A 23,018-nucleotide genomic window follows, 5' to 3' on the forward strand; every position below is an offset into this window, starting at 1 on the left:
ACTAAATAGAAATAACTTTCATCAGATTTTTGAGTTATTTCTTTTGTTATGTCTTTGCCGAGACAACATACATTAGCAGCAGGAGCCTAAACTTACCGTGTTGGTCTACAACCTGCCCAGGCACTGAAGTCTGAGTGCAGAGAAGGGACAGAGTAGGTCCCTGTCACCTGCCCTGATGTGGTTCTTTACCATCAGGAAGATGAAACAAACTGGCAATGCCACCATGTGGAAAGGGAGGTGACAAGAGGCAGGAGCAAGAGACCGGGGCAGAACTCCATGCATGGTTAGCAATGTGAGCATGAGCTAGTCAGCAGCTAGGTGGGCATGCAAGGCTATATGGGGCTCCTGCGGGGAGAATGCACAGGTAAGCCTCAGCAGCCAAAGCAGGCTGCGGCCCAAGTCTGTGAAGGCCATTTCCATTCCTTCTTCGAGACGGGAAACAATGCCAACTGTGTTTTGTTTGCAGCATCCTCTTGGCATCCAAACATGTGTTGAACAGAACGGAGCTTTAGGTAACAGTATATTAATTAGCCTTCTCAATATGTTTTGCTAGGCATTTAGTGTGGAAGTGTGTTCACTATGAACCCATTTCCAATGCTCTCATCAAACACGTCACCTGTCCAGCACAAACTGTGCACCTATCTTGTGTGTTAGATGCCAGGCGGTAGCCATGTATGACAGTAACTTCTGAGGCTCCAGGATGCAGGCTGGGACATAGCATATCAAAGAAAGCAAACTCAGCACAGTGACCACTGCTTTTCTTGCATGGAAAGAATGGACGTACAGAGCATCGGCCAGGCAGGAAAGAAAGGCTCTGCACAAACTACAGGTTGTCCTACTCAGGCAGCCGAGGCGGAAAGCCACAGCTCATCTCAGGGCACTGCCTTTTGCCCAGGGGGAATATGACCTGTGTCACATTCAGGAGTTCACAGACCTGCCGTTTACATCTGAGCTTGGGATACATAAGTTCATATAAAGCTTGGGAATTTCCATTTCAGTTTAAGCATTTGAAAGTGAGGTGACTAATGTAAAACCTCAAATCCGAAATCTCTGAAACTGCTGGCTTTGTTTTTAGCCTATCACAACACAATCACTGCAAATTATGAAGATGTAACACTTTAATCAACAAAATTCTATTTGTGAATTACCACTCAACCATCCCAATACACAGCCCACGACTTGCTAGGGTACCCAAACCTCCCACGGCTCTCCTCTACTATCAGTTACAATAGGTTCTTTCCCAGAGATGGCAGGGACAAAAAAGACCTCGCTGACCCTTGGCAAGACCATAATGCCATAAGCTGCAGCGGACAGTGCAGTGCTGCACTTGGAATGCTCAGCCTGCCATACGGGCTGGCACAGCAGCAGGCTACTCAACAAAAACTCAAGTGCCTGAAAAGTCCCTTCCCCACCTTCTGTCTTTTTAAGGCTGGCAAGACATGAATCTGAGCCACCCTGCAAGTGTTTTCAGAGAGCTGAAAAGGGGTCTCTCCAAAACCTGAGATGGAGAAGGGGCAAGACAGGAGATCCACAGCCACTGGTTTCTATGCCAAGCAGTCAGTTCCAAGATGAAGAGAAAAGGTGACTGCTAGGCTTCACCTGCCTCAAAGGGCAGTGGCCTCTGAGTCTGGCAGTGTCCCTGGATGCTGCCACACTGCAGATCCCACCTGTGGGGAGTTAAGAGAAACCACCTGGAATCTGCTAAAGAAATTAAACACAGCTGGGCGGTGCTGGCACATGCCTTTAATCCCAGACCCCAGGAGGCAAAAGCAAGTGTATCTCTGCGAGTTTGAGGCCAGCCTGGTTTACAAGAGCTAGTTCCAGGACAGGTACCAAAGCTACACAGAAAAACCCTGTCTCGAAAAACATCAAAAAACAAAAACAAAAGCAAAAAGAACAAAATAAAAATTTAAAAGATGATAGAAATATGACTCTAGATTTGAATTTTAGATTATTTTTAAAAGCTTTAAAAAAAAAAAAAAAAAAAGCCCAGCAATACCATCAAAGAACAAAAAAAATAGCCAGGCAGGCAGTGGTGGGACACAGCCTTCAATCTCAGTACTCAGGAAGTAGAGACAGGCAGATCTCTGAGAGTTCAAAGCCAGCCTGGTCTACAGAGCAAGTTCCAAGACAGGCTACAAACACTATAGAGAAACCCTGTCTCTAAAAACAAAACAAACAAACAAAGAAAAAGAAAAGAAAAAAAGGAAAGAAAAGAAACAAAGGAACTTCACTTCTTCTGCATGCAGCTTCACAAAGGATGGAGGCCCACAGTGGATGCTACCTAAACACAGCACCTGGGTATACTGATATGCCACTTGCTAAGCCCCCGAAACCTCCCTCCAAAGAGCAGCTAGGCCCGTGGAGCGGCTGCTGTAGACTGCCCGCCAGGGTGAAGAGTGACACTCACTTGAGTTCAGGGTCTGGCGTGTCTTCGCACTGGTGCAGTAGGCTTCGATGACCTTCAGGATCTGTGCATCTTCTTCCAGAGCAGCAGTGCCTGTTCAGAGACACGTGAGCCATCACCACCCCACACCCCAGAGCTCTGCTGGGCGGAGCAGATGCCAGCCTCACTGTCTCACTGGCTACTCTTTAAGTAGTTACAAATAGGTGCAACACAGAGTTTTGAAGGTCTGGAAACTAGCCCACTGCAAAGGGTTAGCATCACAGCTCTGCAGAGCTCTAGACCCCTCAGAAAAGCAGTCCCCACCCATACCCTGGAAACAGCATGAGACTGGATAGTAAAAAGACATCACATCTCGTGAAGACAGGAAGTGAGACTCAGAGCCAAGCACCCCAAGTTTCATAGACTGGGTCTTGGTACAGTGTGGGCAGAAGGAAAGCTGTGAGGAGTGAAGACAGGAAACTTCTAGAAAGGCACCAGTTCAGAGGCCTTCAAAGGGACATTCCTTCTGACCCAGGAATTCCCAGGCAGACACTAACATGGTAGGAAAGTCACCATGCCGAGCAGAGGTGCCTCAGAGCTCTGCCTTCAATGTGCCCTGGAGCCAGCTTCCTTTCCAGGCAGAGGCAAGAAGAACACGGGAGGGAGGCAGTGGGAGCAGCCACAGCTGCACCACCTCTGTGCTCAGAGAGGGGGACACACGGAAGAAAGCTGTTTGTTCTCGTTAGGTTTTTCTCTTCTTCAGGCTCTGTCCTAAGGTCCTTAGTTATGTTTTCTTTTGTTTGTTTGTTTTTAAATTCATCTACTCTAATAAAAACACAGAATAGAAGGCTGATATTCTCATAGCTATAAATAACTGTGCCTCAGTAACTTTTATGTATGTATTTATTTGAGACAAGGTCTCACTATGTAGCCTTGACTGGTCTAGAACTTGCTATGTAACTTACAGAGATGTGTCTGCCTCTGTCTCCTGAGCACTGGGATTAGAAGTGTGCATGCACCACCATGTCCAGTTCTCAGCAACATTGTAAGGGTGTAAACTGCATATAACGCATGTACTTCCAGACAGTGAGTAGCAGTCCTAAGAGTTGAAAGTCCTTGAAAACGCCTAAATACTTAAGAACACAGGAGGCTGCAACAAAAGCTTTGTTCCCTCTGTTTGGGCAGCAGAAGCCACCTTCAGTCAGGCGTGCTGTCTGGCTGCTGTGACCACTGCTCTGTTCACACTGGGCGAGAACATGTACACCGGACTAAGGCAGAGAGAGCATCCCTGAAGTCAGGAGCACAGGGCAGGCTCACTATGTCCTCAGCCATCCAGTCGTTCCCCTCACAGTAGCCATATTCTGCTGCCATTCGGTGTGGATTCTCACAGACTATAATCTCTGGGTCCTCCACGCTAACACAGCGTATCCAATCACAGAAGCTTTAGAGTACTGAGGTTTGCTGGGCACCAGTCAGGTCCTGGGTGCTGAGTGGGGATCATTAACATAACACTTCTTCAACCCTTGTCCTTGGTCTGGCATGTCATCCCTAACCCGTGGGGACTTCTGCCTCTCCTCTGAGCTCTGAGCACAGATGACTTTCAGTTAGCTAGCCCAGATCTTTCTCGTCATCAGGCCTACTATCCACTGTATCCTGCCTCCTGGCTATGTCTCGTAACACAGTCCACCCTGCCAACTGCACTCGCACCTGTGCACCAGCCGACAGCTGAGACCCCCTCAGCCTCCCCACCTCCTACCCACAAGGGGTGTTGCACCTAAAAGTTGGGCACTGCTGCTATCTGTGTCAACTCTTGAGCAGGATGCAGAATCCTCAGGCTCCATCAAAATACACCAGTAACACAGGCATCCGGATGCAGGATGCTCCACAGCACCCTCAGCCTCTATCAACAGGCACATATAACACAGGCATCCGGATGAAGGATGCTCAGCCTCCATCAAGAGACAACAACAACACAGGCATCTGACTGTGACAAGTAAAATGCTGTTTAGGCACCGACCCATGTCTCCTGGGGCAAATCCACCCACCTGAGGACCAGTGCTGTGGACTTGGTCTTCACAGCTTGTCTCACAGCTGGATGCTAAGCAGCATTAAACGTGTGCTAGTGACTCAAGATCTGACCGACATTCGTGTCCCAGCACCCCGTGGTGCCAATCACACAAGAGATACATGGCAAATACTTATTCAGTAAGGGTCAGCAGGCAGACCTGAGCCCAGACGTGCCATGGATGAGTGAGAGGGAGGTGGATGTGACCTGGTGGAGCAAAGGGGACAGAAATCCCGATGTGAACTGGTACTTTATGAGTTGGGGTGGGGCTGAAGACCAGGAGATGTAGGAGCAGAACTAAGGTGGGAACAGAAGTCTTACAAAGGACAGGGGGCTGGTGAGACCTGCTGTACCCTGCCACCTACTTGTCAAGGAGCAGGCCTGCTCTCCCCTGCACTCCATCAATATACACATACAGCACTCTGTGACGGTAACCTCTCCCACACGCGGCACTAGGGCCCATGAGTGGCCATGCTCACACAAGTGGGCACTTACTCTTGCGCACAGCGAACTCCTCGTCTGAAGGCTTCCGCTCAGGCTTCCGCTTCGGCAGCAGCTTCTTCATGGTCTTGGGGCTCTTACTAAGATCCTAGGAACACCATCGACAACACATGCTGACAGATTCTGTGAGCAGCCAGCCGGCCACCAACAAGCACCTCCACCCCCACCCCAGCTCTTCCACTTGTCTCTGCCAGAGGCAACACAAACCCAAACCAAGCATCACCATCCCTCCCTCTGTAACACTCCCGAGCTCTGATGAAAACCCCACCAACAGGACCAGACCCCATGAACTCCACAAGAGTAAGAGAAAGAGAAAGGACAGGTGGTCCACGCGCACACTCCCCATAGGTAGGGCAGGGCTGTCTATTCTGGGGTATGAGAGGAAAATAAGGTCACTTAAAAAGAATTTTGGAAAGTAAAGGTATTTTTGAGAAAATACACAAAATCCCAAAAATAAAAGCAAAGGGGGTAGGCAGGGAACCAATGGCTAAGCACAGACCAGTGGGAACAGGACTTGTTGGCTTCTCTGAGCAAAGTAGAGGCGGTGTTCAGCAACCACCTGAGCACCTCTATTTAAGGTATAAACGAAGTGTGCACACAGCAGGCCAGAAGAGGGCCCATCCAGGAGCACAGTAGGCATACAATCTGTCCCAGCTGCCGCCATTAAGAGTGGTGAAGCACTTCCGGGGCACAGCAGGCTCTTAGAGATACTTCTTCTGCTTTCCTGAGCTGCTGCTGCTGCTCTTTTGAGATGATCTATGTAGCCATAGCTGGCCTGGAGCTCACTGTATAATCAGGCAGGCCTCCAACTCACAGACCCTCCTGTCTGCATGTGGGGTGCTAGAATTAAAGGCATGTGCTATCACACCCTGGTTGACTTCATTTCTGAGACCTCTCTCCTGAGACCCATGCTGGCCTCAAACTTCCTATGTAACAGAGAATGACCTTAGGCAGAAATCAGTTCCAAAAGAACCATACTGGGGACGCAACAGAGCACCCCTGAAATACAGGAGCACCTACCAGAAAGACCCTGCGCATGTTCCAATCACTCTTCATCACACAAACCACCAAGCCCAGGCTTGCACCCACACGTCACCTGGCTTCTTTCTCACGCTCGCCAAAGCTGAGCCTCCACAGGTGAAAGCAGGTTAGGTGGAGCACATGAGACTGCAGACAGTGAGGACGCAAGTGCACTAGGGCTACACTTGGCATGCGGGCAAGAGCAGGAGTGGATTGAGGAAGGTTGCTGCAACTCCTCGAGGCCAAGAAGGCACTGCCTTCAAGACCACACCATTATCACTGGGGAACCTACTCTTTACCTCCAACAGCCTCAGTACTCTGGGACAGACCTTGGTCACAGCAGAATGGCACCCATAGGGTAAGGCCCTAGCAGCCAAGCGTTCACGAGCACCGCAGGCTTGGTGCCTCATGGCACCACCCCCTCAGGTATGGCACAATACATTCAGATCTGAAAGAGGTGCATGCCCATCCTATTATGTTTAAAGGTGCCTCCTGGCCCTTGCAGCAGAAGGGGATGACAGAGAGTAAGGACAGACCCTCTTCTCAGTTCTGAGGATTCACTGGGGGTCCTTGCCATAAACAAAAACATAAGACTTTCATTTCTAAACTCACTGAAATGACACGTGTAACTAAGTGCAGACCCTCACACACCCAGATGTCAAGACATGCTCACTGCAGCTGGCAGTCTGAGTGGCTGCAGGACCTCACCTCCTTGTAGCAGAGAGCAGCTGAGGGCCGGAGGGGAGGTGCAGGCCGCAGGCAGCTCAGGCTCCAAGGCTTGGGGGTCTTCGGAGGCTCCAGGGGTCCCCAGCTGATGGTGGTGTGTGGGGTGCCATGGTGAGAGGGGTGGGGGAGCGTGTGGTATGCAGGCGTCAGTGCCACAGGCTTGCTGTCCGCGTGCTTGCTGGATGGAGTGATAGGATGGGAGGGAAGCTGCCAGGCACAAAAGCAAGAGCAGAGAGCATGAGATGGGTGAGGCCACGGGAGGATGCCCTAACCACACAGCTTTAACCCTTGGCTGTACCGCGGGAGAATGCCCTAACCACACGGCTTTAACCCCTCGCCGTACGACGCTCCCAAGGGATTCTGGGCAGGACATGGGGCTGAGAGACCCACAGTCTACATAGATTACAGCTGCATGTCACAGCATGTGAGAAACTAGTGTAAGCATCATGACTTCGAAACAAACAAGTACTCCTGTACAGAAATGGTGGCTGATGGTGGGGCATCCTCTCCAGAAATACACTATCACCTGGTAACACAGGAGCAGGGCAAAACCGAGGCCTGTTCCCTGTGCAGAGAGGGGAAAGCAGGGCACAATTTTCTTGGAGCACAGCAGTCAGGCCCCTCCCATCTGGGGCTTTCCTGTTTGGGCACACTCAGTTGCCACAGAGCTGTGTGAAGGCAGGAATATGGACCACTTGGCCTTCATAAAAAGATGTTAATTTCCATAATAAAGGTTATTTTTCTCTTAAAAATCTCAAGCTTGTTTGAATAAAAATAATTTGAAATCTGATTTTTCAGTGCGGTATGTTATTAATAAGATTTATATTCTTATAAAACCCCAAATCAACCACACCGACAACGAAATGAAAATGTTAATAAAGTAAGCGTGACTCAAATGAGCCCCTGGATCTCACGCAGATGATGTAGTTAATGCACAGCTAACAGGAGCTGGCTGCGAAGCTCTGAACTGAATGCCGGGGCTGTGCCGGTTGTGGCACCACAGAGCGGAAAACAGCACCCTAAGCACCAGGTCAGCCACCAGTCGCTGGCTCATGGCACATTATCAACACTGTACCACTACAAACAAGCAGCCCACAGAGGAGAAAGCTGAACCCAGCCCCTTGTAGCAGAAACACTGGCTTATTTCTCTCTACTTGGAAAAGCGGAGTGGTGCCCGATGCTAAAATGAGAGATCACCTGGTGCCGGACCCCAGGGGAACGCAGTACTCCATACACAGCATGCCAGCCACCGCACCTTCTTCCCCCCAGGGCTGCACAGCGGTTACGGCTTCCACTACGCGTCACCAAATGCTGAGGCACCAGGCACGTACACAGCAAAGACTATGTGTCTGTCAGGTGTGGGGAGCCTGGCTTCACTTTGCTGTTCTGTACATAGTCATTCAAGCAACCTATATCCCTGAGATATACGTAACCCACAAAAAGTAAGTGGTTTTAATTTTTTTATTATGTTGGTGGCATAGGGAAATGATCCCGGCACCTTGCAACATCAGGGAAATGTTCTACCACTGAGCTACACCCCCAATTCCCAGCCTTCTCTTTAGGACCTTCTTAGTTTTTTTTTATTTAATTTTTTATATTTTTTGAGACAAGGTTTCTCTGTGTAGCTTTGGTGCCTGTCCTGGAACTCACTCTGTGAACCAGGTTGGCCTTGACTCACAAAAGATCCGCCTGCCCCTGCCTCCTGAATGCTGGGATTAAAGGCGTGTGCCACCACCACCTGACTCTCCAGGACCTTTTTGAAATAAGGAGAAAGTACAGTAGAGTTCAGCCATGGAGAGTGAAGTGCTAGCTACCACAGCAAGGCATCCAACACTCCAACTTCTGAGACAACAAAGCAAGCTCAGAAAACTGGACCCTGATGTGAGACCACGAGTGGGAGAGCTGAGCTCTTAGGTAACCATGGTGACCTCTACGTGAAGGCACTGATGAAAAAATGAGCTACCCAACAGAAGCTGTCATCATAAACTGTGTTAGCCAAGGTCATTTTTGAAAGGTTTGCTCAGGTGTTTAGTAAAAATGGTTATATTTTAAAATAACACCAACTTCTCAAGCGAAAAACATACAAAGTTTAAACACCAATGTCAACATGTTTCGAAATTTAAATCTCTAAAAAAAAAAAAAAAAGTACTGCTGAGCTTTTTTTATTAAGTAAAAAAAATAAATGTTTTTTTTTGGGGGGGGGTTGTTGTTTTCATTGTTTTATTTTATTTCTGTTTGGAGTCAGGGTCTCAAGTAGCCCAGGTTGGCCTTAACATTCAGCCAAGGATGACCTTGAACTTCAGATCCTCCCGCCCCCACCTCCCAAGTGCTAGGAATACAGTCATGTGCCACCATACCCAGATAATGCAAGGAACTGAACTTTGCACTAAGGAAGACCTCCGCAAGGGAGCCCAGGCCCAACACTGCTTGCTACTTTCTAGAGTAAGTCAGGAGTTGTGCCCAATGCCTGACTAAAACAGCTATCACTTCTCTTTTGCTTTGTCTGTTTGTGAGTAACATATGTGAAGTTTTAACTTCTCAGAAAAAGCCACTTACAACAGGGCCCGTGGCTCCTAGGTGCAGTGGGAGCTGAGCTTGCGCATGCACAGAAAGTCTGCGAGGCGCTTTGCTCTGTGATGACAGCCGCACAATTAGAACTCGTGCCACAAGGCGGGGTTTAAGACTCCTGCACCCACTGGTGGGAACCGAGAAGAGAAGCATGTGGCTCTTACTGTGTGTGACGGCACAGAGTGGGGCTTGATGGTGGGGTTGCTCACAGACGTAACCTTCGTCTGCTTCTGTAGATGGTCCACCCATTCATGCAGGTCCTGCTGGTTGTTGCAAGACACCAGAATCCGCTCGATCATGCTTCCTGAAGAGGAGGAGGTGGAATTACAAGTAAATGCACACGAGCACTATAGAAGCCCAGAGCCTGAGGCACCTTCACACAGCCTTTGAAATTGGCTGCTTCTCCTCACTGTGACACAGAGGCTGCACAAGTTGGGGCACATTACCTGATATTTCAAACGCATTCCTATGGGTCTCGCTGTCCTCAAGTTTTGTGATTGTCATTCCTGTCGTCGGTAGCTTCCCCTAAAAGAGAGCCCCCCAAAAAATTAATGCTTTTCTAATAAAGGTGCCATTAAACATTAAAAGATTTTACACATTGCAGAACCACACGTTCCAAAGAACTACCATCTTAAATAATGACCAAACCACGATGAAGAACCCAAATTGGCAATGGCAGAGTATGAAGCAAAGCGGGACTTTCATCCAGTTGGTGAGTCTGTGGAGAAGACAGGAGACAGGACGCCCCGCTTCAAAGGACGCCCCCAAGGAGAGCGCACACTGCCTTCCAGAGGCCCAACTGATGGACATGGAGACAAGAGTATACACTGAGAGGCTTTGCGCTATTCTCTGTCAAACGGAAAATACGCAGCTAGGACAGATAGCTGCCACAGGGTGCACACAGTGGTAGACATGCTGTCTGTAAAAATGGGAGGGTTCACAAGAAAAAGGAAATGTCAGCTGAGAAGTGGATAGGGATAAAGCTCATTTAAACAGCAAAGTCCAGCACCCAAAAGGTTCCTTCCAGCCACACAAACAGTGACAGCCAGTGGTCAAAGACCAAGTCTTTATAGTCTATGGCTTTGGGCACCAGGAAACAACTGTTAGCGAAAGGCAGGACTTTATCAGCAGGCAGGACAGCACCTGTGTCAACTGGACACAGCTACAGACACCTGGGAAGAGGAAAACCTAGGAGAACTGCCAACCTGCCAGTGGCCCCTGACAAGCCAGTTTGGCACTTTTCTTGATTACTGACGGATGCAGGAGCCCAGCCCGCTATGGGAAGTACTATCCTTGGGCAGGTGGTCCTGTAGTGTGTAGCAGTCAGTGCTCCACCAGCAGAGATGACTGGACGTGATGCCCATCACCAGGGCTGATCCAGGAACCATCTAGAGTACAAAGACAGCATCCTGCCGCTGAGATGCCGTCTCCAGGGACATGCGACAGCAAGAGATGATCCCAGTACAAGGACAGTCTAGGCTCAGGATCTGGGGTACAGGCACCTGTTAACAGGAGCTGACATTCTGGCCCCTCAGCTACCCAACCTCTCCTCAGGATGCCTCACCAATGGAGAGGTGAGTCTTTTCTGAGTCTTGCCACGCCTATCTGCTCGGCCATCTAGAAAGGGTCCTTCGGAACAACAGTGAGAAGCCCTCCCAGGGGCAGACCAAGCCACATCCTTCCACTCAGGACTCTACACTCCTTGTCAGAACAACATAAAACACAACACTCACATCAGAGAAAAGCCACTTGAAAGCGAAGAGCAACTGAATGAATGAATTGAACGAATGAATTGAACAAATGAATGAATGTCTCTCTTAGGTCAGTGTGGAGGCTGGACTCCAGGGCTCCTAGATCCTACCTAAATGTCTCCACCACTAGTCCCTATGGCAACAGAAAAGAGCCCCTCAAGCTTTTTCCCACAGTCAGCTCTCAAATTTTCTCTGGGAAATGATTAAAAAGTAATACATTAAATGATAGGTTACAAAAGGTCAAACGATCAGTGACACACCCAGTCTATTTATTTGGGATGTTCTACGCCTTACAACAAACAGCCCACAGCCCACAATACCTCGCTGAGCCTAGGCTGTGCACGACAGAACATGAGAGCCCAGAGAAGCACCGCTTTGCAGGGACAAAGCAGCCAGTGAGAGACTGACGTGCACTGCTCACAAATGCACACTTCTCTCCAGACACACTGAAAGGTGCAACAGAGGTGAGCACACAGAGTGAGCTAACCCAGACCCAGAAAGACAAATGTGTACTCACTCATAAGTGGCTTTTAGACAAAGAAAAACTAGACTACAGTTCACAATCGCAGAGAACCTAGACAACAAAGAGAAACCTAAGAGAGACACACATGGATCTAATCTACATGGGAAGTAGAAAAAGACAGTATCTCCTGAGTAAATTGGGAGCATTGAGACCATGGGAGAGGGTAAAAGGGGAAGGGGAAGGAAGGGGGAGAATGGAGAAAATATACAGCTCAATAAAATCAATAAAAAAACAAAGTCACAGATAAAAACAGAGTTATCACATTATGGTATCACATACTGTGCATATACAGGCATGTCCAATATGAATACATAAATTCAAAGGCATCCTGGAAGCAATTCTGACATCCACGATACGCCAAAAAGTGTCATTGTAACTGTGCTTACCTGATAGATGAAACCACTCATCCTGGGACTGGCAGACAACATGAGCAGAAGACTTGGGAAGAGCAGGAGGTATCGCTCATTCTTTTCCTAATAGCAAAAAGAATCTGTTCATAAATGTGTACACAAATCTTCATACAAGCCTCTATGAAACCATAGACTGTGTTTCCTAACTGACATTTCTACCAAATTATGCTAGCAGTATTGAATGCTGACCAAGTATAACCAAGTCTCCATTAGACACAAGCACTGAGTCTACATCAGACCTCAGCACTCAGAGAACTATAACCAGTGAAAACAACCACACACTATTAGATTTTTCAAGGCAGAAAGTAATGAAATGATTCAAGAGCCCTGGCTTGCAAGTTCCTGTAAGACTTTCTTTTTTTCTTTTATTAAGGTTTATTTAACCAGGTGTGGTGGCACCTTTGATCCCAGCACTCCTAAGGCAAAGACAAGAAGATCTCTGTGCTCCAAGCCAGCCAGGTACCTATACTGAGTCCTAGGATAGTCAGAGCTACACAACTGAGAGACCCTGTCTAAGAAAAACTACAGGTTTATTTATTTACTTATTTATACTGTTTATATGTATGAATGTCTTTCTGTATTGCATGTCTGTCTGTGTATCACATGAGTACAGAGCCTAAAGAGGGTGCTGGATCCCCTGAACCTAGAGTTATAGATGGCTGGGAGCTGCCATGTGTGCTTGGAATCAAACCTTGGGAAGAACATTAAGTGTTCTTAACCACTGAGTCATTTCTCCAGCCCTGTGTGGAGTACCTTTGAAAACTATTTTGTAACTTTCTGTTCATGGCCCGGAGGGGAAAAAAACTAGAAAATTTTAATGAGGGATGGAGACAGGTTGATTCTTCAAGATTCTACAAGAAAAATAGGGCAAAAATTAAGTAAATATTGCTACCATCTATCTGATTAACCTTTTGTGGTTTATATGGAAAACTTATTTCTTGTACATTAAATACCATTTGCTTCAAGGTAACGAAAGTCATGGAAAACACACACATCTAAAAGACAAAGGTCAAAGCAGCAGGCATGAGTCCTCCAGCATTTGAGCCACTGGCAAGTACAGCAAACAGCTTTCCCAAGAATGTTCTTCACAATGTCACACCCATCCACGGGGCAGCAGGGATGGGGAGGAGTGTGTGTCCTGAAGAAGGTGCAGAAACAGCCTGCTACTTCTCCTGGAGGCACACAGGCTGGGGAGTGCCAGCAGGAGACCTCTTCCCTCAGGGCAGGACAGCACCGATTGTCTTTGGAGGAGTAGCCACCACTGTTAGGGAGACAGCGCTTTGGGAAATGTTGCAAAGTTATCTAAAACAAAACTTAAAAATCACGAGGGTAAGGGGCTGAGGAGGGCTCTGAGTTTAAGAACATTGGCTGCTCTTCTAGAAGAACCAGGTTTGATTCCCAGCATTCACATGGCAGTTCACAACTGTCTGTAACTCCATTTCCAGGGATCAGACAACCTCTTCTGGCCTCTGTGGATTCTGCGCAAACATTATACAAAAACATGCATGGAGGCAACATACCTACACATATAAAATCATTTGATTAAGTGACAAATTTTCAAAAGATCTGAGTGTTTCAGGTCAGTGCAGTCAAAGAAGAAAGTGACAATTTCTTACAATACCCACACTACAATGTGGTGGGGATACTCACACAAGTTCTGCTTCCTCTCTCTCCAAATGGCTGTGTGTGTGGAGGGTGAAGCTCAAGTTTGCTCCACCATCAAATGGACTACTCCCATGATGACCCATCAACAGCCAACTGTCACTGTGGAAGGATGTCACTGAACAAGCCAGCAACAAAGCTAGACTCCCAGAAGTAGGCACCAGAATACACACATGCCAGTGCCATAAACACCAGGCTCCCTAAAATGTGCTCTGATGAGAAGCCTGAGCTCGGCCAGGCAAGTGTCCCTAGATGATACCTGTATAGGTGAGACACAGTCTTGGGTGGACGCCCTCTCAGTTCAGAGCTCTGGACCAAGCTGACCCTAGGTGGGTATGAACTGACAAGCCTGTCTGTTCTGAGCTTTCCACCCACACCGTAAGCTCTCCACATCTGTCAAGGGTAGAGAGTGGCCACACGTGTGAGACTCCTGTGCGCTAACGCAGCACATGCCATTATTCTAGGCCTGAATACAAAACTTGAGTGGGACAGGTGGGGGAGCGGGGCCCAGTACCTCGCTTCCTGCGCACTGGATCGTGACTTGGGACATGTACGTGACAGTGCCCAACGTCTTTATGTCATCCCCCTCCCAGCTGCGGATCGGCTCCGTCAGAATCTGCAGCTCCAGCTCTTTCCTTTTCCGAACCTCTTGACACTGGGCCTGTGGGACACAGCAAACAACTGTTTACAGACACAAACTCTCAGAATCTTGTTTTCACCACACCACTTGTGTTTTTACGATTACTGTTCTGTCCAGTCGAATAATGAATGGTTAACTGTACGGAGTTGCTGGAATCAAGGCAACAAAACACGCACGTGCTCCGGCACCTTCCACTCCCTAGGCAGTTGTCAGTTTCAGGAAGCCATGTTCAGAGTGGACTAGAAGAACATTTCCTTCTGGCTTCATCAGTGTCTGCCAGCAGGCAAGCCCCAGAGGAGGAAGTAGCATGTGCTATAATATAATACATGGAACATGTGTCTAAACCACAGCTGGGCAGTATGACAAGTGAGGACCTGTGTCCTGGGTGGACTTGGAGGCAGGGAGTTAAATGACTTCATCTACAGCAACAACTACGCCGTGTCCTTTCTAAATTTCATTCGTCCCAGTTCTGACTCTGGTGCTCAGGGTGCACTTAAGGAGGAGAGCTCACTGGTCATGGAGTGTTGCTACACACAGCCTCTACCTCATCCCAATACACAGTGCGTTCACTTCACAAGTCACTTGTTTACTGCGTCTTTTCCAGTAGGCTTTAATTCAACATGCATTTGTGGTGATAGTATCTGAGAGAAAATATAACAAGCATGTTGCATGAACCCACAAGAGTCTGTTAAAGGGCCTCAAGAATTTGCTTACATGAAAGGAGTAAACAACACTCATTGACATAGGGTAGATGCCACCTTGATCCAGCTGCTGTGTGAATCAGGGGGGCTGAGGTCCAACCACCCGAGGAAGAAAACAAGAGTGTGACCCCTCCCACTCAGCTTATTAAGGGTCACATAGGCAGACAAGACCATACCCTAGGGCTTCCTGCCCTAAAGGTCATTGGCTAAACAAATCGAAATCCTACAACATAAGCAAAATCACTCACTGAAAGGTTTTTGAAGGCAGTCATGGACTTTTGAATATCTTGTCTATCAGGATGATAATCCTGTGGATAAAAGACATGACAGTCACACTGGAAACATCCTGGAGACTATCCTAAAACTTCTGATACTGTTCAGCCCTTATTAGCTTCTCAGTGGCTGGGGGCTGCTCATCTTTTAAGGGATCATGGCACCAACAGATTTGAGGAAAATTAATTTGGAACAAAACTGCCAAGAGGGGTCAGCAGGCAATGCTGTTCTGTAAATAAAGCCTCATGAGAGCATGGCCCCACGCCTGCTTACAGCCATCTCTGACTGCCCTGTCCTCTAAGGGCAGAGCTGATCTCAACAGTTCCAAGGAAGGTCCACAGGGTCCCTGTCAGCTCTGTGAGCTGCTATCCCAGACAACAACAGACGTTCCCATTACCACCCTGCAACTCGAGCTCCTACTGCTTGTAGCTCAACTCTGACACAACACCCAGCACTACTTGAACATGACACTCTGCAGCTTCTGGAGCACTTGGGGAGCAGATGGGTACATGAGGGTGTTGGAGAAAAGAAAAAGACGATACTTTCTTCTAGAGCTGGATGAGGAGAAAACCTCCACACTTAACAAAGTCCCTCTGAAAACCACTAAGTTACAGACTCTAGACGAGCTCTGGGGTAACCTCACGGACATGAGGCCTGACAAGGCTCAGGGTCTCAGGTCAGGGAGCAGCAGCACCTCCATGTGTCTCTCCAGCTCCTTCAGCAGTGTTGGGTACTTGTCCAGGCGCATGAAGGGCTTGCTGAGGCCAGTGGTCAGCACCAGGATCCCAGGACTGCTGGCACCTTTTGATTCCATGAACTCACCCAGGTCCTCACTGAGCAGCAGGGGTAAAGAGGGAAAAAGAAGAGGCTCCAGTTAGGGACACAGGGCCAGGGCTTGTGTCACAGACAGAAAAGTCCAATGGCGATGGCTGCAGCTTTACATCCACAGATGCGCCATTACCACGCAATGTGAAAAGTCCCCGGCAGCACTCTCACCTCCACCCCACTGACAAAGGGCCCTGGGCATGCTGGCTTCGTGGAGCTTTCACCAGTCCTCAGAGGTATCCAGAGTACAAACTGGTAACAGCATCCTTCCATAAGCTGTCTCTGAACCTCAGAGATCTGTGGGAGGGGGCCACACCCTGATGTGAGGTGTGCCCCGAGTCCTAGTGAACTGACCTCATTCTCTAGGAGCAGCAGTGGTATGCAGAGCACAGCACAGGGCCGGGCAAAGGCTCTGGCATGGGGAGACTGCCACAGCATCACCCCACAGAATATGCAGAAAGCAGGTGGGGACTTACGGCATTCCCAAAATTTAGAGTGCATTAAACCAAGTCTTAAACACTCCCCCTTCACAGTGTTCTCACTGCTCAGCAATGTTTCCTATGACGAGTCCCTGGCGACAAGCAGGGTCTAGGGTCCTCAGTTTCCACTGGGCCCTCGACTGGGGTCAGTTTTCTCACGGCCCACATGCTGGGTTTGCTCTAGGTTCAGAGTCATGCTAAGAACAGTATCTCCACCCTTATCTGCTCTCCATAAAGCACCACGGTGAGTAAGAGAGACGCCCATTTTACCAGCTTTCTCTGAAACAAGCAGCTGATGAGGTACAGCCCATAAATCCATCGAATTCAGAGCCCTTCTCCACCAAGGTGTTCCAGGGTTTAGTGAGGTTGTCATAACACAATTCACAGCACCCTGCTCAGAAGTCTTAAGAACAAAGTAGACTTTAAACACGCCATGTGATCTGTACACAGCATTCTGCTGCTGCCAGAAAGACAACCACAGCCAAGAAAGGAAACAGAACTACACAAAACTTCCCAGGCAGTTTCACTTTGTAGCTTCTTAACATCATGATTAAGAAAATAATTCATTACATAATTCTGACAGAATGATGGTAACAAACCAGTGAAAAATGTGTTCTTAGAGAATAACTTAAAAACCTCCCTCAGAACACGTGGACCCTAGGATCCTGTGTCTACCATCAACACAACAAAGGAAAGGTTCCCATGGGCATACACATCAGATATACAGACAGGGCTAGGGCTAGGCTAGACTGCTTGCTGAGGGCCAAGTCTGACAGCTAAGAACACAGAACCGAAACCCAGTGTTTGCACATTCCCACCAGTGAACTACACCCCAGCTTACAAAAGCAAAGCTTTCAGATAGCTCAGGCATCAAAACACAACCTACTGGCCATGGTGTGGCAGCTGAACAGCCATCAGAGCTACAGGGAAGCAAAGACTAGCTAGCTGGCCCGGCAACTCAGTAGAGAGAACAAAGCAGAAACAAGTGATCAGACATGAGAGTGCATGGCTCTAAGCACCAACTTACGCCTCAGGAGGGTGATGGGATCTGTGGCAGACTGAGGGGGACCGCTCACAGCTCAGGTACCTCAGAAGAGCACACAAACACCACATTCTGCTATATCTGCTGGCTCAGAAGGACTCTCCTCTTTACAGCTCAGGATCCCACACCCAGTTGCTCCAGGCTGTTCAGAGCAGACCCCAAGGTCCCCACTCCACAGCCAGCATGCCACGTTGAACAGCAGCTAGGACACTCCCCAGCCAAACACCTCATCTGTGTCCTTCCCCCCTGCTATTTTGAGATACTGTGTTTGCCTTTCAGACGAGACCCAAATAGTCATTGGGGTAATAGCAGAGAGGAGGTGCACAACACTGCCCACTGCATTTCTCCTCAGCCCTGCTACTTTAACCCCCTCCTCCCACAAGAAGGACGTTAGACCAGACACTCTCCTGTGTGCGGGGGTGGGGATAGAACACCTCACTAGCTCTACATCTCCTGTCCCACTACATCATTAATTCTTACAGAACATTTACAGACACAAACTTGATACCTGGGTTTTGCTTTCGTAAAATTTATCATTTCTAAGCTCTAAGGGGTCAATGTAGCAAGTAACTGAATATAAGCTTCACACTAAAGAGAACAAGAGGCTGGCCCCATCCTACCCGGGGAGGAAGAAGGAGAACACGGGGCAGGCTTCTACTTTCCCTCTGACTATGAAGCACTCCAGCTCCTTCCCTTCCACTCAGAACTACAGGTGTTAAACAGACGGGGTCAGCAACACTGTGATCCTTGCATACCTGAGCACACCAATGAGCAGAAAACATCCAGGCCACTTAGTCTTCTTACCCAGTTCAGACAACAAAATCACAAGCCTCAGTGTGTGCTCTGGCTGACTAAGGCATGCGTGGTCCTCTACTACTTATCACAACTCCACAAACAAGGGCTCTGCCACGCTGGCCTCTGCTGCATTTCTAGGAGGCCTGCCAGGCTGGTTCACCCAAAGGGTTACTTGTTGTGCTCCACTATTTTAAAGCAGATCCAGTCGGGAACCCACGCTGGCCTCTGCTGCATTTCTACGGAAGCCAGGTCGGTCCACCCAAGCTATTACTTGCTGTGCTCCAGTTTTAAAGCAGAGTCCAGACGGGAACCACTAAAGCCGCTGGGATAAAAAGCGCACACATCTTGATGCTGATGCACACTTTCCAGTAACAGCTCTGAACACACTGAACTGCCGTTCACAACAGAAACCACATCATTTCTTTCGATAACAACAAAGTTGCCGTGATAACAAAAATAGAAATGTAGAGCCTCTTCAAGCAAAAGAAGCCAGTCTTGAGTTTGCTAGACATTTGCTCGGTCTCCTGGCATGATACCAGCACTCACCATGAGACAGCTCAGAACACCTGAAATACTCAGCAGTCTTTCCTCCCGACTCTGTAAAGAGGGGAACCCTGCACGTTAACTCTGTGTAGACTGGAAGGCTCAAGACACGGTTGCAACCGAATGCTCTGCCCGCAGACAGTCCTCACCTCCGGCAGCCGCTGCTCCCACAACTGCCCAACCCAATCCAGTCTCCAGCACTCCCACCAGCCCAAGAGAAAGCTAATTTCTGAAGCCTCTAGGTGGCCGGCAGCAACTTCCTAAGCACTTACCAGTTCCCTTCAATGCTAAGGAAACTTCAGAAGGACCCTCTTCTGTTCTGTTTCTCTGTTTAGTTGTTTGGTTTGGGGTGTGTGCGTACATACGTGTCTGGAGATGAGCACACAGGCAGGCACACATGAACAGTCCAGGGAAGGATGGTGGCTGCCCTGCTCTATTACCTCCACCATAATCTTGGGACACAAGGTCGCTCATTTAACCTACAGCCAACCTGGCAGTCAGCAAGCTCTAGCAATCCTCCTGTTTCTGTCATACCCATCTGCTCCCCAAGTGCTCCAGAAGCTGCAGAGTGTCATGTTCAAGTAGTGCTGGGTGTTGTGTCAGAGTTGAGCTACAAGCAGTAGGAGCTCGAGTTGCAGGGTGGTAATGGGAACGTCTGTTGTTGTCTGGGATAGCAGCTCACAGAGCTGACAGGGACCCTGTGGACCTTCCTTGGAACTGTTGAGATCAGCTCTGCCCTTAGAGCAATGGGGCTCCAGAGTTAAACATGTGGCCACGTTGAGCATTTTTAACATGGGTGCTGAAGTCTACACCCAAGCCCTCGTGCTGTATAGCAGCACTGTTACCCATGAACCACCTGTCCAGCCTGTGGTGGCCTGGATGAATATGGTCCCCATAGACACATAGGGAGCAGCATTATTGGAGGTATATCCTTGTTGGGGTAGGGGTGGCCTTGCTGGAGGAGGGAGAAGGAGAGACAGAGACAGAGACAGAGACAGAGTGTGTGTATGTAGGGCTTTGAGGTCTCAGAAGCTTAAGCCAGGATAAGTGGTTCAAGTCTCTTCCTGTTGTTTGCCAATCCAGATGCAGAATCCTCAGCTCCTTCTCCAGCACCATGTCTACCTGCACACACCACGTTTCCTGCCATGGTGATCATAGACTAATCCTCTGAACTGTAAGCCAGCCCCAATTAAATATTTTCTTTTATAAGAGTTGCTGTGGTCATGGTGTCTCTTTATAGCAATAGAAACCTAAGAACAGCCCTAGAACCCTTTTCTTTCACAAACACACTGACCAGCCTTTCAGATTTTTAAACAGATGTTCAAGCACTTATTTTGAGGGCAAAATAAACTTATCCTTGTTTAGTCTGAACATTGTTACACGGGTCCAGAGCTGCCCGCCTCCCTTCTGGCCCAGATATCCCAGCCAACAAACCTATGTTCTGTGAGGACGCTCACAGCAGAAGGATGGTTGGCACAATAAGCGAGGTACAGGGTCCTCATCTGTGGCATCAGGCTCAGGAAGCAGCCGCCAACTCTCTGCTGGGCCTCAGGAGACCTGGAGGTATGACACAGAGACACCATCAGACAGGAAGAAACCATCAAGGGGCAGATGCACCAAGGTCTTCCCCTCTGTCCAGACTCCATACCTTTCTGGCCCTGCCCACTCCCCTACAGGCTGAGGGACTAACCAACCTTTGACAGTGTCCAGAAGGCCAAGTCTGCCGTGCTTCATGACTAACCAATCTAGCCAAACCTATGTTCTCTGTGTGGTTAGGAAAATGTAAGTCCTGAAGTCTCAAATACTGTATACAAAGTTAGAAGTGACTACACATGGCTGCCTAACTAAGATTTTTACACAGGTAGTAACGAAGTATCACAAGTACTAAAGACACCTGTCACCACAGGTGAGAGGGGCTAGAGATGAGCCACTTCTTCCTACCTCTAGGCAATGGCAATAGGTCACAGCATTCTAAAGTTTAAAGTCAAGAACAAGAAACAGTCAACTGGAACCCCGTGTGGAGATGGAGTGCAGATGACAGTGAGACCGGGCATCAATCAGCAGGACACAAGTAGGCTACATTCAGGGGTCACTGGGAGCTTGAGGGGCTTTCTTTTTTTTTTTTAAAAAAAAAATTGTTTATTTATTATGTATATAATATTCTGTCTGTGTGTATGCCTGCAGGCCAGAAGAGGGCACCAGACCTCATTACAGATGGTTGTAAGCCACCATGTGGTTGCTGGGAATTGAACTCAGGACCTTGGGAAGAGCAGGCAATGCTCTTAACCTCTGAGCCATCTCTCCAGCCCCTTGAGGGGCTTTCTTTACCCATCTCTCCAGACTGTAGGCCTAGGACAGGACATCATGCTACTAACAGGGAGCCTGAGAGGATACCCCCAGGAGTCCACATCCACCAGGGTCTCAGTACACGGTAGGAAAGAGGACTTCCTACTCTCTGGGGACTCTGACCCAGAGAAAATAGGACCAAAGCTATTCATACCAGAACTCCTCACCAAAGCCAAATCAACAAGTCTTGACCCAAGTCAGTGCTGCAAAAGCATTTTTATGTTAGTCTCAAGTGTAAGCAGCTGTGCTGGTCAGTTTTATGTCAACTAAACATAGGCTAGAAACATGAATGACAGAGGAGAACCTCAACTGAGTAACTGCCTCTACAGGAAGATCTGCAGGCAAGCCTCCAGAGCGCTTTCTTAACGAGCTGACCACGGTGGCTCGTACCACCCTGGGACTATAAGAAGGCAGGCTGAGCAAACCAGTAAGCAGCATTCCTCCACGGCCTCTGCATCAGCTCCTGCCTCAGCCTCCCTCAGTCATGTGATAAAGGATATATAAGTCAAAATCTTTCCTCCCCAAGATGTCTTTGGGCACGATGTTTCATCACAGCAGTGGAAACCCTAACTCAGACAGTAGGCAGAGGACTGACAAAACTTCTGCCTACAAGATGGAAGAGCCAAAAGGAAGACACTGAAGACAACAGCTTCCATGAACATTTGTGACACGGGGCTGGGGTACACATGGGCCATGGACAGAGCAGGCATTAGACAAACGTAAGGCTCCGAGACCAATTCCCTGCAGTGCAAATAAACGTAAATGAAAACAGCACAAAGCAAGGACAAGAAAAATGAAATAGTAAGAGAATAGAGTTCTAACCCCCCCGCCCCACCAAGACTAGAAAACAGTTTAGACAGCAGAGGGATGCTGCCCTGCACCAGTAGAGTTCCAAAATGGAAGAGACAAGTGCAGGCAAATTAAAGAAATAACCATGAAACTGAGCAGAATGCCTGAACAAGATGCCAATGCCCATATAGGAAGTGGCCCCCTCCCATGTGCCAGGGTAAGGACTAACCCAGACAGGCAGCACAGAATCTCAAGTCAGATCCTAGCAAGAGCCACTGGAAGCTGAAACAAGCCTCACAGAGGGCTGAGTAGCTCAAGGGTCCCTCAGCACCACACAGACTCAACACAGCAACATGAAGATGGGCTCAACTATATCCACTGCAACCCAAGCCTATGCTGACTGCCTGCCCAGAGCACACACACCGTTAGAAACAACCCAAGCCTGTGCTGACTGCCTGCCCAGAGCACACACACCACTAGAAACAACCCGAGCCTGTGCTGACTGCCTGCCCAGAGCACACACACCGTTAGAAACAACCCAAGCCTGTGCTGACTGCCTGCCCAGAGCACACACATCACTAGAAACAACCCGAGCCTGTGCTGACTGCCTGCCCAGAGCACACATACCGTTAGAAAGAGAATCAACCACACAGAACAAGAGGGCCACCACAAAGGAAGCATGGGACCTGAGGAAGAGGCTGGGACTACACCAGTGAGGGTGTCATCTCTGCTCTGCTTTCCCTCATGAACCAAACCCTAGAGCACAAAAAGTGCTCTCAGCTGCTGAGCTGTCTCTCCAGCCCCAGGTTTTATTTCTTGGTGTGAATATCTTAATTATCTTTCCTATAAAACAACAGGATTGGGAGGTCATGTATTTTTAAGCAGCATTCTACTCTCGGACCACCCGTGGCACTATCTGGACTGTGGAGAGCGAGAGCAACCGGTGTATTTTTATCTTCCTTTCATTAGACAT

The 23,018-nt window shown here is 48.6% G+C and overlaps 1 protein-coding gene across 5 annotated transcripts in view; it reads right to left on the reverse strand.

Moving 5' to 3' along the window:
* The window catches only part of Arhgef7 (Rho guanine nucleotide exchange factor 7), a 106,116-nt gene that overhangs the window by 12,089 nt on the left and 71,009 nt on the right, over positions 1-23,018 (reverse strand). For 4 of the 5 annotated variants that reach the window (XM_057752166.1, XM_057752165.1, XM_057752167.1 and 1 more), the window contains 10 exons: positions 20,345-20,467; positions 15,921-16,059; positions 15,202-15,261; positions 14,127-14,273; positions 11,927-12,013; positions 9,713-9,791; positions 9,431-9,570; positions 6,681-6,905; positions 4,947-5,040; positions 2,411-2,500 (listed from right to left, as the gene is read on the reverse strand). In XM_057752166.1, the coding sequence (XP_057608149.1) occupies positions 2,411-2,500; positions 4,947-5,040; positions 6,681-6,905; positions 9,431-9,570; positions 9,713-9,791; positions 11,927-12,013; positions 14,127-14,273; positions 15,202-15,261; positions 15,921-16,059; positions 20,345-20,467 (1,184 nt within the window). The remainder of the gene's footprint in view (positions 1-2,410; positions 2,501-4,946; positions 5,041-6,680; positions 6,906-9,430; positions 9,571-9,712; positions 9,792-11,926; positions 12,014-14,126; positions 14,274-15,201; positions 15,262-15,920; positions 16,060-20,344; positions 20,468-23,018) is intronic. The other variant, XM_057752168.1, reaches the window with a different exon arrangement.

Source organism: Chionomys nivalis, chromosome 20, assembly GCF_950005125.1.
Source record: "Chionomys nivalis chromosome 20, mChiNiv1.1, whole genome shotgun sequence".
NCBI classification, from domain to species: Eukaryota; Metazoa; Chordata; class Mammalia; order Rodentia; family Cricetidae; genus Chionomys; species Chionomys nivalis.